This window comes from Plutella xylostella, chromosome 17 (assembly GCF_932276165.1).
Source record: "Plutella xylostella chromosome 17, ilPluXylo3.1, whole genome shotgun sequence".
In the NCBI taxonomy this organism is placed as follows: domain Eukaryota; kingdom Metazoa; phylum Arthropoda; class Insecta; order Lepidoptera; family Plutellidae; genus Plutella; species Plutella xylostella.
Genome location: NC_063997.1, coordinates 6,632,715 through 6,649,094, shown reverse-complemented (window position 1 = coordinate 6,649,094; position 16,380 = coordinate 6,632,715). Strand labels below are relative to the sequence as shown.

The window sequence follows — 16,380 nt, the reverse complement described above, 5'->3', positions numbered from 1 at the left end:
CTCTCTGCTTTATTCGATACTGTTTAATCCGTCTTCACCTTCATACCTTAAGCAACGTTTCGAGTTTCGCTTCACGACACACAATAAAAATCTACGTTCCACTGAAAATCTTCGTATAAATATTCCGCCCCATACAACTTCTTTTTACTCCAACTCTTTTACAGTCCAAGCCATCCAACTATGGAACGCTCTCCCTTTAAATATAAGGCAAGCGCCATCTCCTGCGTCTTTTAAACGTATGATCAAAAGTCATTATCTTGAAGAACAAGTTGAGTCTTAGTTAAATTATTTTTATTTTAGTTATTTAAATTGTCAGAGCTAATATATATTTATAATATATATTATTTTATTTTATTATTGTTATATATTTATTTATGTATGTATTTATAATTATATATGTATTTTATATGTTCAATAATTTTGTTTGTTTTTAGTTGTTAATTTCGTAATTATTAAGTACACCTAAGTGCCCTTTTCCAATGTTTAACTTTTTATCTATAACGGTTGTCTGGAAGAGATCGCTCTTAGCGATAAGACCGCCATTTGTGCATGTATGTTAATTAAGTTAAATTTAAGTTATGTTTCATGGTGTGCAAATAAAGATTATTATTATTATTATTATTATGTTGTGTCGTTACCGTCTCGGGACCATGGGGTCCCGGACATTTGGTAGGCGTGCATGGGGCCGAAGCCAACATGTAGAGGCCCGTTTGACAACATTAATCTATATGAAATGTGACACCAACCGACGATTTTCCCTGTGCAGACTATAGAAGTAAACCCAAGGAAAATCCCCGGTTAGTGCAGGACTATTGTAGGATATGGAGAAAACTAATACAGGGTTATGGAAGGGGGTGCTAAATGGACTGGGTAACTGGGACTATGGAAGGACTATGGCCCCTGCCTGACCTATATGTTTCACACAAGGATAAAAAGGCAGGGGGTGACTCGCACACACATTAAATGGGCCCCCCAAAACAGTCGCTAGCACATTACAGTGACGTAGCAACAAGGGGGCAACATGGCATGAGGTGCTGAGGGTGGAGAGGTATACCAAGGCTCTCAGAGCAATCGCGGATGCCGGTCAAGACCCCTACAAGCACTTACTGGATATACATCCTTCCTCCGAGCATTTCTGCTCTAGCGGTACACCACTCAAGCCAGCCAATGAAGGCAAGCAAGAGGTGGGAGATCCTGTTCCTCGTCAGTGTTCACTCTGGACAACCAATAAAGGCAAGCCAGAGATGAGGAACAGGGGTTCTCCCCGGCATCGGGTGGGTGGGGTCGCTAATGCCCAACAGCTCGCCACAAGCTGCCCTGCCGCATTATTATTATTATTATTAGTATGTATTAGTACTTTAAACAAATTGAAAACGCACATCCTGCTCACTGCATGGGGCTACCACCACTGAACATTAGGAATTGACAATCCTTAAAGCGCTTAATCTGAATAACTTGTATGGATCTGACAGATGTTTGACAGGTGAGCGACGCTTAGGGCGCCTTCAAATTAGTCGCTAATTGTCGCGCGGAAGCAGCGCTGCTGCAGCGCTGCAGCCGCGCTGCTGTCAAAATCCATATAAATTTGGTAATTTAAAAGATTCACGGTCGCAGCGCCGCAGCAGCGCTGCAGTCGCGCGTTAATAATTTATATGGAATTTAGACAGCAGCGCGGCTGCAGCGCTGCAGCAGCGCTGCTTCCGCGCGACAATTAGCGACTAATTTGAAGGCGCCCTGATGCATTGTTAATTGCTAATGTGTGCGGTTGGGTGGGTTGGAGATGTCACACAACGACACAACACAAACATTAAACACCCAGGACCGGAGAACAAAATATTATCTGTCTTTACGCGATGCTGGCCAGCAGAGATTGAACCCAAGACCTTCGGCACAGCAGTCAGGTCTATAATATTATGTTGTGTTGGTAGGAGAATACAAGAATAAATAAAATCGTCTCTTACTGCGGCGAACGACGACGCATCTTTCTAGTCGCAACTCGCGAAAATATTTCCCAAAGGATAAAAATATCACGTCCAATCCAATACAAAATGACACTCAGTGTTAGGAAGCTTTGCGCCTTTTTATTTATTGCCGACACATGATTGTTTGTTCATGTGGAGTTCCTCAGAGACATAGATGTAGGCACAAGTATGTATATATTATACAAAGTACTTACTTATAATCCTTTCAGACATCCATCTTAACATTTTTTTAAATTCCAACTGAATGAATCTTGGGTTGTAAATCATCATGACACTGCAAACCCATTACAAAAATCATCAAGCTGATAAGAAACGCTATTTAAAAACCCTGCAAAGCACAATGTAGAAGAAAAACTAATTCGGAAGCCATTGTTTACTCCGCCGTGTTACATCCGGTTCCGGCGCTGGCTAGTGAAGCCACTCGTCTTTGCCCGTAATTTATGACCCCGTAACGCAAAGTCGATCCCGGGGGACGCCCCATATTTTATATCCCGGAACTATGCCTGCTTAATTCATCCGCCATATTTTTTGTGATCTTAAAAATTATGAGGGTTTCGGGATAACTTTAGTGCTTAATAAAAATCTTTTGTAAGATCATTATGAGCGTCATAATTCATCCCGCGGATTCCTGCGCCCGCTAATCCTAAGTTTAAAAGATTGTAAACAAATTGCAAAAATAATGAAATGATTTCCACTTTTCCATTGAAATAAATGGTGTTAAGATGAAAGTAATGGGGCTAAGTTAAATCATTATACTTTTATGGTCGAAGTACTTTAATACTTTTACGATCTGCGTCATACCTACTCACCTACAATTCCATTTTATTACCCTCCCGTCTTTCATAAAACTTACTACTTTGCAATAACCTAAGTAGGTAGACTAGGTAGCAAATATCTAAACAACGCTTTAATAAAGTTGAGTTGTTGTTAATAGAGTTGTTGTACTACACTTCTACTTTCATAATACTTAAATAATAATCATTAGATATAATTTTACATCTATTATGCTCCCCAAATTTAATTTACCATCACCAGACCATCTCAGACGGTTATTTTAGCTTTTTGATAGTCCCGAGTGACCGCAATTATGATTTCTTCATCGTTGACATAATATATATTTCTTATTTAATAATAAGTATGTAGATACGCTACATGTATGTTTGTATATTTATGTATTGCTTATCTGCTTATTCACTAGGTACCTAATACGATCATACAATGGCACATCAATGCTAACAACACTAATTATCTAAATTGAGACCTAACGAACCCACACGCCTAAATATTCCTATGAAAATATAAATTCCAAATGGGTTCTAATTTCAAACTCTATCTTTCGAGCTATCAAACCATCGGTACATGATGTATCTCACTCCAACACTAAACTCCGTCCCTTTTACTCCGCAACCAGAGATACGGGTAAAATGGTAATGCACTTAACTCAACGCTCAAATAATGTCCTGTGACAAAGAGATCAATTTGCATATGAGATGAGGATCCGATTCCAGCTAGTTCACTCGAAAACTTAATAATGACTGCGCTGAACAAGAAATAACGTAGACTTATAAATGGACAAACGAACTTTTAATGTTTTCAACTCATACATATAGGCACATAGGCAGCCTTAGACTTCGATTAAACATGATTAAAGATATGGTACTGCCACTTTTGAAATGGAAAATCTACGTTCAATGGGTCATACCAGCCACAAAGGTATTTTTGAATTTATACATAAATGTAAGTAACCTCTTCTTTCTACACAAAATCTGGATGTTTGATCCTGTATAGTGTTGCAATAATGGTAGACCCAATCTTATAATAATTTGGTCAAATTTCCAACAGTATACGAACAAAACAGTCGTGCGACGCCTTTTCCGAAACCATAGCTCTATATTCACTATCGTTATGAGCAAATTATCTACACGATATCATCCCGAATTAATATACTCTAACACAAACCAGTGCACAGCTGAATATCATAAAATCTCTACAGAATATATCATCCCGAAGTAACTACTCCTTACATAGCTCTTAACATAATTAGCTTAGCGCTAGGATGCTGTAGTTTAAAACTTGATGTTATGCCTTCAGCATAAATTAACTACATTCATAAAGCTGGGAAGCTCGCATGGTTTCAACTCTACATATAAAATAGAACCCGGTCCCAACGATATTATGTGTACGTGTATTATAATAAAACTTAGGTTGGTACTTCACATATAGGTACTTAATTCTATTTCGGTCACAGTTCGGTCTCATATCAGGCCGCGATTCTCAGTCGCTCGACATCATTCCAATATACGACATATCACTATAGTTACTTACAATATTTCTCAAAGAATACGACATGCGATATGTCGAGTCACTGAAAATCGCCCCACAGTACTTTGATGTTTCATTGTAAAGATTTCATGAATAAGACGATTGTTAGATATAACCGTTATTAAAATTAATGATGGCTGAACGTCTTTTAAATATATCTGTACATGAATACGTCGGTGGTTTATTTTTTTACCAATTAATTACTTTTTAGTTTAAGTCTGCAACCAAAAGAAAATAATACCTTACTCTTACTGTCTGGAGTGAACATCTGAGACTGTTAGCCGATAGTGACTGGATTGTAGCGCTTCGTCGAAGAGGCCTATGTCCATTGTCCATAGCAATAGTGTGCTCACTGATAATGATTGAGACATTAGCATATTTATATAATTGGAATACACAGACATTACAATTTGAATAACCGTCGCACAAAATTTTATTTCACCGTATTTTTTGTTCCTTTTAATACCCATTATTATATTTATGTTATTTTCCGTGAAAGTGTGCCCCCATTTCCCGAAGTATTTCTGAGTTGATTTCTAAGAAATGTTTGTTTAGGTACCAAGTAGGCATTGTCAATACAATCTAAAAATAACGAAATGTATATGAGTCTTACTTTTTTTACAACAAACATTATTTTTTACCGAATTAGAAATAAATATGGTTGTTTATTCGTCTGTGTGTATGTTTTTTGTATGTACTTACTTAATCCGTATTTTTTCTAGCTTAGTGCATATATGGACTAAACGCATGTTTAAACGTTTAATTACTCTGTCTCAATATAATAAAGGAAACTACAGTGTTTGACATACTTGAGTAGATACATAGTTACTGAAGTTTTAAACGCTTAAACTCTTTGAAAACTAGGTTAGCGGCTAAAACACCTGTGACCAGTTTGCGTGGCTTATATAAATTGTTATTTACTTTCATGTAGTTAGTTAGCACGACCGGCTTCAAGTTATATACCTAAGTATCTAGTTAGTTGTACAGGTTTCTAGACAGGTTTTGTTTTTTCTATTGTACGAAACACGATCGAATTTGAATTCGATATACAAAAGTGGCTGTTGCAAAAGTGGTGTATTAATCTGAAAGGGGGTGACTCTGGGGGTCATTCAGAACAACTGTTTACCTACCAATATAGACCTACTAAATTATTATTTTTCTTCTTATTTTCATCATAACTGATCTTTTATTTCTAGCCCATCAAAATTCACCGTTTGCAGTGGCCGAAGCTGCTGTTGCCAACAAAATGGACCTATTTGTTTTTCCATTGTGATGATTTTTATGATCAGAATAGGGATAATTATACTACAAACTTCCATATACATAATATAATATCAAGTATCATTTGACTTTTCCAATGTGTAGAAGACATTACAGGCATACACATGTTGGAATGAGTAAAAGTACACCCACAGTATCCAAAAAGGGGACAGATCAGTTTATCATTAACATTACCTCTAATTACTTGTTATTTACTTTAAATTTATTGTTAAACAAAACCAAACTCTCAAAATTATGATTATGACCATTAATGAGTATTATTTTATGCTGATTATGTTCTTAATATAATAATGTGGTGTTATAATTTTGAGAAATAAAAATAAAAGTCAATAAATGTTTGTTTTTTTTTAAATAAGGTGTAAAAGACGCAAAATATGTTTTATAAGAGTTTGGTAAGTTTTTTCTTAGTTATATTTTTGCGTCATCTATGTTACCACGGCTGACCCCACCACCTATTTTACTTTTACTCATTCCAACATGACTTACCCTTAATAAATTCAGTCAGATAAATTTCATTCAAACAATTTTACATCGAGGTCGTTTTGTACTAAAATAGCAATAACTTTTTTGTTAATTGAAACAATAGCAACGTTTCATACGATTTTGGAAACTGCATTAAATGAGCAATCTTTTCAAATAAGGTGCCAGGTTTGCGTGGTATATTTTTTTTACAGTATGTAGAGTCAAACGGCTGTCCAATTTCAAAACACAGTAAGCGCCAACTTTAAAAAAAAACGGGTCTTTGATTTATACATTATTTTAGGCGATTCCGCACATTCCTGCATTGTCAGAATATCAAACAACGGCTTAGAAACGAAAATAAAATTTCTAAAAACCTAAAATCAAAAATGCCACGAAATGCCACGAAAACCATTTTAAAACACAGTAAGAGCCACCAACCATTTTAAAACACAGTAAGTGAAAATGACTTACTAGGTTTTAAAATTGTCAATGGCGCTTACTAGGTTTTGAAATGGTCAGCAAAGGTCAATTTTTGTCCGTTAATTTTAGTAAGTCACAAATGGCATACATTATTACAAACACTTTTTTCGAAAAAATATCAGATATTTCAGAACCTGTATCTTTGAACCAATGAGACCTAGAGAGGTGAATTAAAAGTAGAACATAAGGAAATTTTGTCTTCTTTATAAAAGCCATAGAGACCTTTCTCGTCAGAACCTTTCTACTAGCCCTATTTTGCACAAACCAAAAAAATCTCAAACATTGTAAACTAATTTTAGCTCAAAATTAAGGAAACATTGTCTAATTTAAGGCAGCCATAAATAATGTTCGTGTCAGACATGCCTTCTTAATATGGCGATTTGATTCATTTAGATAAAACTTAAAAATATGCCGGTATTTCAGCTATTACTTAGTGCGGTCGTGTAAAAGTGCTGCAAAATTTGATTTATATTATGTGAAGGATCCAAAACATATAAAAAAATAAAAAACATATAAATTATTACGTTATTATTGCAAATTCAATATACTTTACTTGTCTTAAATTACACAATAATGGCTCTTACTAGGTTATAAAATGGTCAGTGAGGGCGGTTTTAGGGTGAGAAAACCATTTAAAACCTAGTTAGTGTTTTCTTTTGTGCATTACAGCAACAATATTAGTCATATTTAAATGAAATAGTATTGTATGTAAAGCCTAGGTTCTGCCGGTTCTTTTAAGCTTACATTCGTTTAGATATGTATCATAGTTTTACCAGGGCATTGAAATGAAGGGACAAAAACGTTTTTTGGCTCTCCTGAACATTTTGTCTCTTGGCTGTTACTGTGTTTTGAAATTGGACAGCCGCAAAGTTGTTTATAAAAAATACGATTACCTTTTATGACTTTGAAAACCGTGTTTTTTTTTAACATACAGCATTACTCGATATTTTTTTTGACTGCGATCAATAGCAGGGCTATACAGGGTGATGCAACACCAAACAAATTCTAACAATATGGATTTTTGTACCGGCGGCACGCAAAAAACTGATCCAAGGTGTCGATTTTCAGCAAATTTATAAAAGTGTCAATATCTCGAAAATTATCGAGTTTTTACTAGGGTCATATTGTGATATTCTGGCCACTCATGAGCTGACCTATCAGCCCTTTAAGGGATGACGTTGACTTTTGGGACACCCTGTATATGCATTGACAAGCCGCTCGGCCTCTCTTCTCTTATCATAAAATCATCTAGTTTATTCTTCTTTCATGGTCTTCTGTTATTTACCAACTGTATAATACTGGGTGTTGCAAAAAGGTAGGTTTCGGCTTAGTATACCCTTTTTGCAACACACTGTATAATATAGCAATATAAATATTAAATACTAAGCTTTAAATATCCACATTACTTACAGTAACAACATAAGACAGGCCGGCGAGCGTGAGGCGCGCCACGCTGTCCTTGCCGGGCCGCGGCGGCGGGCCCTCGAGGGGGGCGGCGGGGTGCGCGGGGAGCACGTCGGGCCGCCCCCGCCCCCGCGCCTCTCTAGGAGCCGCTCCCGACGCGCCGTACATACTGGGGATGGAGCACAGGTTAGTGTACTGGGCAGATGATGGGTTAGTACGTACTGGGGATGGAATAAAATGTATTATATTGCATTGGGAAAGTAAAACATGACGTGCCGTATATATATATATATATATATATACTGGGGATGGAGCAAAGGTATTATATATATTGGGCCCATAATGGGTTAGTACGTAGTGGGGATAAAAATTTATTAAACTGCATTGGGAAGTAAAATGGGGATACATGACATGCCGTACATGCTGAGGATGGAATCAAGGTTAACATAGATACTGGAATTCTGGTTGGTATACTGAGGATGCACATCACGCCGAACACTATACTGGGGACATCATAGGTCAGTGTATTGGGTAAACATTATGACGAGCCGTACTTACTGTGGATGGAATACACGTTAGTGTACTGGACACTGTATTATAGTACTGGGGATATATAACAGTTATGGGATTACAGTTTAGTAAACTGAAGAATCAAGGCATATAGTAAACTGGAGAATCATGACATGATATATCATATTTTCTGAGGACAAAAATCACAAATGATGTTCTGGGAACAGGCTGGTTAGTATTTTTAGTATAGTTAGTATGGGGCAATTAAAAAAAAGGTGCTGGAGAAATACCTGTCTGAGGTGTATCTACACATAAACAGGGTGGAAAATAAGTCGGGTCGCAGTGGGAAGCAGGAAACTGCCATAAATCTTCTAGTCAGCTCATTTGACTAAAGGATAGGTATATAATTTTTTTAACGACCTAATCAAAACCAGCTTTTAGTCACTAACAGCCTAAAACAAAGCTAACATAAAGTAAAGACAAGATCGTTTAATTTTATTAACAGACAGGAAAGCCTTCGGACACTAAACTCATCCATCGTCTTACGAGAGCATACGTCAAAGGAAATTTAACTCTATGGACTTGCCAAACTACTGCGGTGCTCTGAACTCTCACGTCGGCTTAACGAAGAAACAGTGTTCTGAAGGTAGGAAGCGTCAATCATGCCATTAGGATCATTTTCGCACAACTTGGCACGAATGTGGGCCATGTTCCGATTTAGTAGAACAAAGCCGTGTGAGCCACGCCGCACACGCCCGCATCAGTTAGCGCTAACAATGCTTACACTCCCAGAATCGGCTTATTGTTAAACTCAGTTATTTGGAAAATCTCACAGCTACCAAAATAAGATTTCTGAACGGAATTATGTAACTGGTAACTGAACTACAGGAGTAAACTTAAATATACTTACATCGTCGATATAACTCAAATCATGGGGTGTGATCTTTTCGGTGTGAACAGGCAATTCCACTAAGTTTATAACTATATTTGTTGGCACCCGCGCAAAATTAATGCCCGCCCGCGCGTAGCTATCTTTATCCCGTATTCATATCCCCTATCCCCTATCGCCATCCCTTACCCCTATTCTATTACGTTACCTAATAATACCCACATCAAGATAGTGGTCGCTTGCGCACAGTTATACCCCTACCCCTATCTCTATCCCCTACCCATACCCCCTATCCCCAATCGCCATCCCTTATTAGCTTACCTAATATCATCCACATCAGGATGGTGGTCGGGCGGCAAGTCCAGCCGCAGGTCGCCCAGGGCCCTGGCAGCGTGGCGCCGCCGCCGCTCGTGCCACAGCCTTTATACGCACAGTGTTATAGAAACAACTACCTTACTATCCCATGGCACCCGCGCAAATGTTGCTATCCCTATCCCCTACTCATATCCCCTATCGCCCTCCCTTATCCCTATTCCCTATATAGGGTGTTGCAAAAAGGTTGTATATCCTTAACCGAAAAAGATTCTTAATTTTCCTGAATTTTCAAAATAGAATGACCGCCTGGGTTACCTCTTTTCGGCTTAGTACACCATATTTACCAACCAACACCCTGTATATCCCATAGCTTACCTAATATCATCCACATCAGGATGGTGGTCGGGCGGCAAGTCCAGCCGCAGGTCGCCCAGCGCCCTGGCCGCGTGCCGCCGCCGCCGCTCGTGCCACAGCCGCCGCTGCTCGCGCTCGTTGTCGCGCTGCACGCCGAAGAACGTCTGCGTCTCGCGCTTGAGGTAGTCCCGTACAGCCAAAGTGTGCGCGCGCCGCAATCTGACGCCATCTTGGAATTGGAAAAATGACGTTAATATTGCACTTTCATGCGGGCATCGTGGGAACTAACTTTATACAAGAAACACTAATTGTTGAAGTTAAAAGGAACAATTAAAGGTTATTTTTAAAGAACGTCTGCGTATGAGGTAGTCCCGCACGGCCAGAGTGTGCGCGCGCCGCAATCTGACGCGATCTTGGAATTGGAAAATGTTGTTACTTTTGTTGTTATGCGTGCATCGTGAGAAATAATGTGTTAGATATGCGTGAAATAATACATTGTAAGTAAGTCTGGCCAAGCTAACGTTACACCAGAAACAAAAAACACTTATTGTTAATATTAAAAGCATCAATTAAAATATTCTTAGTATAATTTCTAAAGAACGTCTGCGTCTCCCGCTTGAGGTAGTCCCGCACGGCCAGCGTGTGCGCGCGCCGCAATCTGACGCCATCTTGGAATTGTGGAATAATGTGTCAAGTTTTTTTTTCTTTATTAAACATTGCAGTGACATAAAACCAACATTTTTGGTTTGACTGTTAGTAAATAATGTCAGTTTCATAAGTCTGACAAAGCTAACTTTGCTCTAGAAGCAAATACCCACACGTCTTGTTAAAGTTAAAGGTTACAGCAAAGTAAAAGGTCACGGTATACGTGATGTTATAGTTATCAAATTTAAGCAAGTATATTTTCTTATTTTTTCAGCATGCTTACCGAAGTCGTAGCGCATGTCACAACGATAAGTCTACTTTAGTGGTGAAAACATACTCATTAGAAGAAAATATTGTGTTAAAGTACGTTAAATAATTTTACCAGCTTTACAACCTTCTCAGAAAACAACATCAGACGTGCGAGAGACGTAACTTAATCCCCAGTTTGTGGCTAAAATTATTTACATTACCCGAAGAGAACATCTCATTAACGCCAAAGCCCACGTTCACGTCTCACCTTCAACCGTGACTGTGACGAACACACGAGTCCGCGTTGTTCTATGATGACAATAGTATCCATCTATCCCGTTAGCGACTACCAATTATTCGTCCACGAAAAAAAAAGTCAAAACAATTCAATCTTGACATGATTGACTTTGCATGAACTGTCCCCGCTGCACGGGTCTGTTATCGTCGTAGATATGCGTCACGATTATGCGATTCGCGATAAATTCGACGCTTTGATTTTTTGGTCGGGTTTATCGATATTGACAATGGAATCGTGCCAGTGGCCAGGCTTTATGACTTCAAAATATACTATTCGTTTCATCTTTACTTATACATATACTTACTGCATCATCATTCTTACTTGGCACAAAAGGTAAACAATCTTTGTGCGTCTTTTTAATGAAAATACTATTAAACAAATTTTAATTAACTACAGCAAAAATGAATGTTTTCATTACGAAATTTATATTTGCTATCTAAACAACGTTTTAAAATAAAGCATATACGAAATACTTATCGTATATGTATGCTTTATTTAAAAAAAAACGTTGATTTTAAGTAAGTTGATTTTAATGAAATTTGGTATGGAGTTAGCTGACACCCTAGATTAAGACATAGCCTATGTGTTAATCTAGGGTGTCAGCTCAAGTTTTTATCCCGGTATTCCTACGGGAAAACTTTTTAAGGGAAGCTCTCGCTCTCGCTCTCGGGAACAGCTCGTTTTAAATAAAAGCAGTACACATTCCTTACCTTCGTGGGCAGGTTGCGGCGTGGGCTCCGGGGGCGGGGGCGCGAGCGGCGCGGAGGGGGCTGATACGGCGCGCGGGGGTGAGGCGGGGGGCGCCGCGGGGGACGCGGTCTGGCAGGACAGCTGCGGCGCCAGCAGCCCTGCACTTGACCGCCTGTGGGGGAAAAAACGGGTGGCTTAGTTTTAGGTTAACTAGACTGATTCAACGAAAAAGGACTTAGGGAATTTAGATAATAACTGTAGGTATTACATATATTATTATTCACCGGTTAATTGAATGGATTGCCTGAAAACGGAATTTAAATGGCTATTTTCGTCCCTACGAAAAATGCTTTCTTACTAACATTGGTTCTTAATATGCAAAAGCTGATGATAATTAACACATTTTAATGAGGAGAGATGAAAATTTATTATTTCAAAAAGAAAGTAAGTACATATAAATTTGTTATATCTGCAACAGCTTATTGATAGAATTCGTCGTATTAGTAATGACAATGCATAGTTTTTTTGTTTAAGTTACCTAGCTACTCTATGGACATTCAGAATTCAGTTTTAATAAAATAGACTTGCACGTTCAGGCTTTTAATCGCAGACTTAAATTAAACTTTTCTATTCGAACGTCGAGTTTGAAGAGGTAATTTCCCCGGTGGCCGTTCGATCTATTTATCTTGCATATATTACGTACATCATATGTATCATTATGTATTATTTACTTAGAATCACCAGCCTCTATTGGTTTTCTGTGACAGTCTCATACATTTTTTTTTAATAAGTATTTAAAATACTCGTATTACCTAAAAAGAGCAATTGTACATTCACTATACATATAATACTCAAAACATAAAAATAAGATTTATCTCGACCAAACCAAACCTCCGATATTATTTAAATAACCTACATTATGATTTAGAGAGGAACGTAAATAGTCCAATGGGCCGCTCCTATCGGGATCAATAAGTTTAACAGCGGGTTTCCTATTGCAGACTCAAGATATTGCTTGCGTGTCAAGAATATCAATCAGTCGGGAAATACCCGTTACCCTCCAGTGCTCTTGATAGCGATGCAAAAGAGATACCTACTAATGTTTTTTTTATAGAGGAGTTTAGAAAATTAAAATAAAATAGGAAAATAAACGGGTTTTCCTTCAAAATACTGCTACCAAACGACAAAGCTTGCATAAGAAAAAAAAATGTTAGTCATAACTGAACAAATGCAGAGACTACAATTATGACCTCTTGCAATCTAACATTTCGCCGCCGCTCCGTTATGTACTCAGTAGTGGTACTCTCGACGCGCAATCCATTGTGTCACGCTTGCCTTCGAGTCATTTGGCACTCTGGAACACGATGGTAGCGCCACCTTGCCTACCGTATTTGGTGGTTTTCGGGTGAACTAGTCTAAATTCGGTTACGAACGCAAGTTGGTACTCTTGACCGCCATTTTGACAGTTGTCAATATTGAACAAACTGGATATACGCAATCGCTAAGGCAAGAAGAAAAAAGTAACTTTATTACTTGTATTTGTACTTGTGAGTGGCGATTTTGTGTGGTTTTGTGTGGTACTGGTATTTGAGACTAAAGATGCTGTGTTATGGCTTATTTAGCACTACGAATAGCGATTTAGCGCAATGCGCAGCGAAGAGATATCCGGAGGCGCAAAAATCTGCGGCGAATGGTGAGATATTTGGACGAAGCAGTGGAAATGGGACAGGCGGAGTTCGTCGATAATTACCGCCTCACAAAAGAACTTTTTGATGAACTATGTGGAGACATAGAGCCCTTCATGAAGGAAGGGTTTAGGCCTAGTCCACCACGCTGGCCTAGTGCGGGTTGTTGGACCCCAACACAAGCAAGCTTGTGCTGAAAGAGTTTATTTATTTATTTGAAGACCAACAAATGATACACTTGTTACATACATCAAGGCTACATAAATAAAATACAGTACAGGCCTCTGACTAGGATTAAGGACTGCTGCCGAAGCAGCAACCGGGCCCCACAGCTTAACGTGCCGTCCGAAGCACGGAAGCGTCCAGAAAAGAACCACTTGAAATTGGTCACCCATCCAATGGCTGACCGTGCCAGTTGTTGCTTAACCTCAGTGATCAGTTACGATCACTGAAGCCCGCTCGACTACAGACGCTTCGATAGTGTCAACTTGACACTATTCACGACAGTTTTTGTTATTTTTTCCTTTTCATTCATTCTTTCACAAAGTCGATAGGTAAAACAGTTTCAAACAATCATAACCAAATTTTAAGTGAAACCGAATTGTAACCAAATAGACGTCAAGAGTACCAAATCTAAATTGAAATTGGTTCTGACTCGAGCACAATATTAACGCAATATGAATAACCGTCTTGCGTATCAAGAGTAGCAGTACAGATATTTTGTTCATATTGTCAAATAAACCATACACAATTCATATTTTATTTACGAATCGTCGCAAATAACAATAACAATTCGCAAAGAACGCCCCCAACGCATTACTTATTCGCGTCGCAAACGCGGAAGTGTATAAAGAAAGCGTTTTTTTTTTTACGTTAAGCACCACCTGCTTTGCTACACAATAATAAGGAGAATTTATCAAAGGAGTAAGCACTTTATATCTTGATTTACAGGAGGCGGAGCTGCGTGCAAATTATCCTGAGCCCAGGTGCTACGAGGCACCTGTGCGATGGGCGAGAGACTCCACTAGGATACGGCATTGGGCCCTTTTTAACTTAATATGTAAATACAGCAGAGTTGTGTCTTGGACCATGCGAATGCATCGTCTATTCCACCTTAAATGCAGTGTTATTCTTTAAAACCATTTTAGGCTCCAATAATCACGCCAATACTTTCTACTTTGATACTCTATTTGTAGAACAAAAAACTAAGTCACTCACTACACAAATTTATAACACAAGTTAGTAATTTATTACTAACAGTATAATTTTTCGAAAAACTTTCTTGCAGCGAATTCACTGGTAATGATTCGCAGTAGTGTTTATTGAAATTTGATCTCTAAGCCAATAGGCCCAAGGTGCTAAACTGCTGGTTATTTAGCTGTCGGTTTGCAGTAAGCCAGTGAGTAATGTTGTCCACTCCATCATGACGAATTAGTTTGTTTGATGTAAATAAATGGCCGTTTTAACTACACATTGTAACCTAGTTCAATTAGATTTATAGTGCACCATGTTAACTAGTCATTTGTTAGTACAGTAGTTTGTTTGTTAGTTCCAAGTGTTCTTATAAGTATAATGAAATCGAATCGATCTCAAAACGGAGAGTCAAATTACTCATACGTGATAGTGATAGTATTGTTAGGAAATTCAATTAGGCTAATTTCTTCATTTGATATGTATATTCACACATTACAATAATTACAGTAAAGACACTACAATTATAATATGCGAGATAAAAAAATTCAAATAGACTTATCACGTAACATAACACGGGTATTATTCGTGAGTTTTTAGTAGCTACTTATCGTTAGAAAAATATTCGGCAAATCCATTACTTGCACATAAACATAGCCCAATATTGTGGTCTGTTTATTTGCAAGCCACGGCGAGCCGTCTACCAGGAAGACATAAATTAAAACACAAACAGAGCTCCCATTTCTGAGCAAACACACAGTCATTGCCGTTCTGTTTGCATTGCCAACTATGCTACGAGCCCCGACTTCGTAGCGCTACGCCGTAGCGCGTAGCCCGTAGCCCGTAGGTCGTAGCGTCTCGTAGAGTTTGTGTTAGGTAATAATGATAGCTTCGTCTTTAATCTTGGAAATATAGCTGTTACCGTTAGTAATGAGTCCATCTGCTATAAAGTAGCTAGAAATATTGTGATGTATCTTATAATAGTTATGAATTATTTATTAAGATATCTACCATAGTATGTAAAGTGGAGCATATTGCTTAGGATTTATTACTTTACTATTTAGAATAGTTTTTTAAATAATTAAAAATTTATAACGAACACAGTAGGTATTTGTATACCCATCCAGATATAAACGCCATGGAGATTTCCAAATTCAATAATAATAATAAATTCAGTTTCGGCTATTTTCGGCCACTATCCACATGGTTCACCTCTACCACTCGGCTATTCGCAGCACGCGACCAATAACTCACAGCCTTCTGCCACTGACTCCGAGGAAAAGGCGCTTTTCCGGGGGGAAATATTAAAAGAACGTTAAGTAATTAACACCGCAAATAAGATGAGTAGTGCAGCGTCGACTTCATGTGTTAACAGACGGTTAGTTATACGTACATAATTAATTGTAAGCTTGGGTATAAACCTATGCTCTCTTGTTAAAAACGAAGACTTAAGATAGTTCTAGTTTGAACCCATTTGAGACTATTGATTTAGATAAAGTTCAGAAATGAAATCATGTTTATTACGGAGAAATTACTTAAACGTGATTTATGTGGGTGTGTATATAGGTTCCTGCACCTGGATCACTTGAATGAAAACTTTATGTACTACAAGCTATGTACATT

The 16,380-nt window shown here is 38.1% G+C and overlaps 1 protein-coding gene across 3 annotated transcripts in view; it reads right to left on the bottom strand.

Moving 5' to 3' along the window:
* The window catches only part of LOC105393738 (inactive rhomboid protein 1), a 102,469-nt gene that overhangs the window by 22,640 nt on the left and 63,449 nt on the right, over positions 1–16,380 (bottom strand). For all 3 annotated transcript variants that reach the window (XM_048626986.1, XM_048626987.1, XM_048626988.1), the window contains exons 2-4: positions 11,902–12,053; positions 10,021–10,228; positions 7,938–8,100 (exon numbers count right to left, since the gene is read on the bottom strand). In XM_048626986.1, coding sequence (XP_048482943.1) covers positions 7,938–8,100; positions 10,021–10,228; positions 11,902–12,053 — 523 coding nt within the window. The remainder of the gene's footprint in view (positions 1–7,937; positions 8,101–10,020; positions 10,229–11,901; positions 12,054–16,380) is intronic.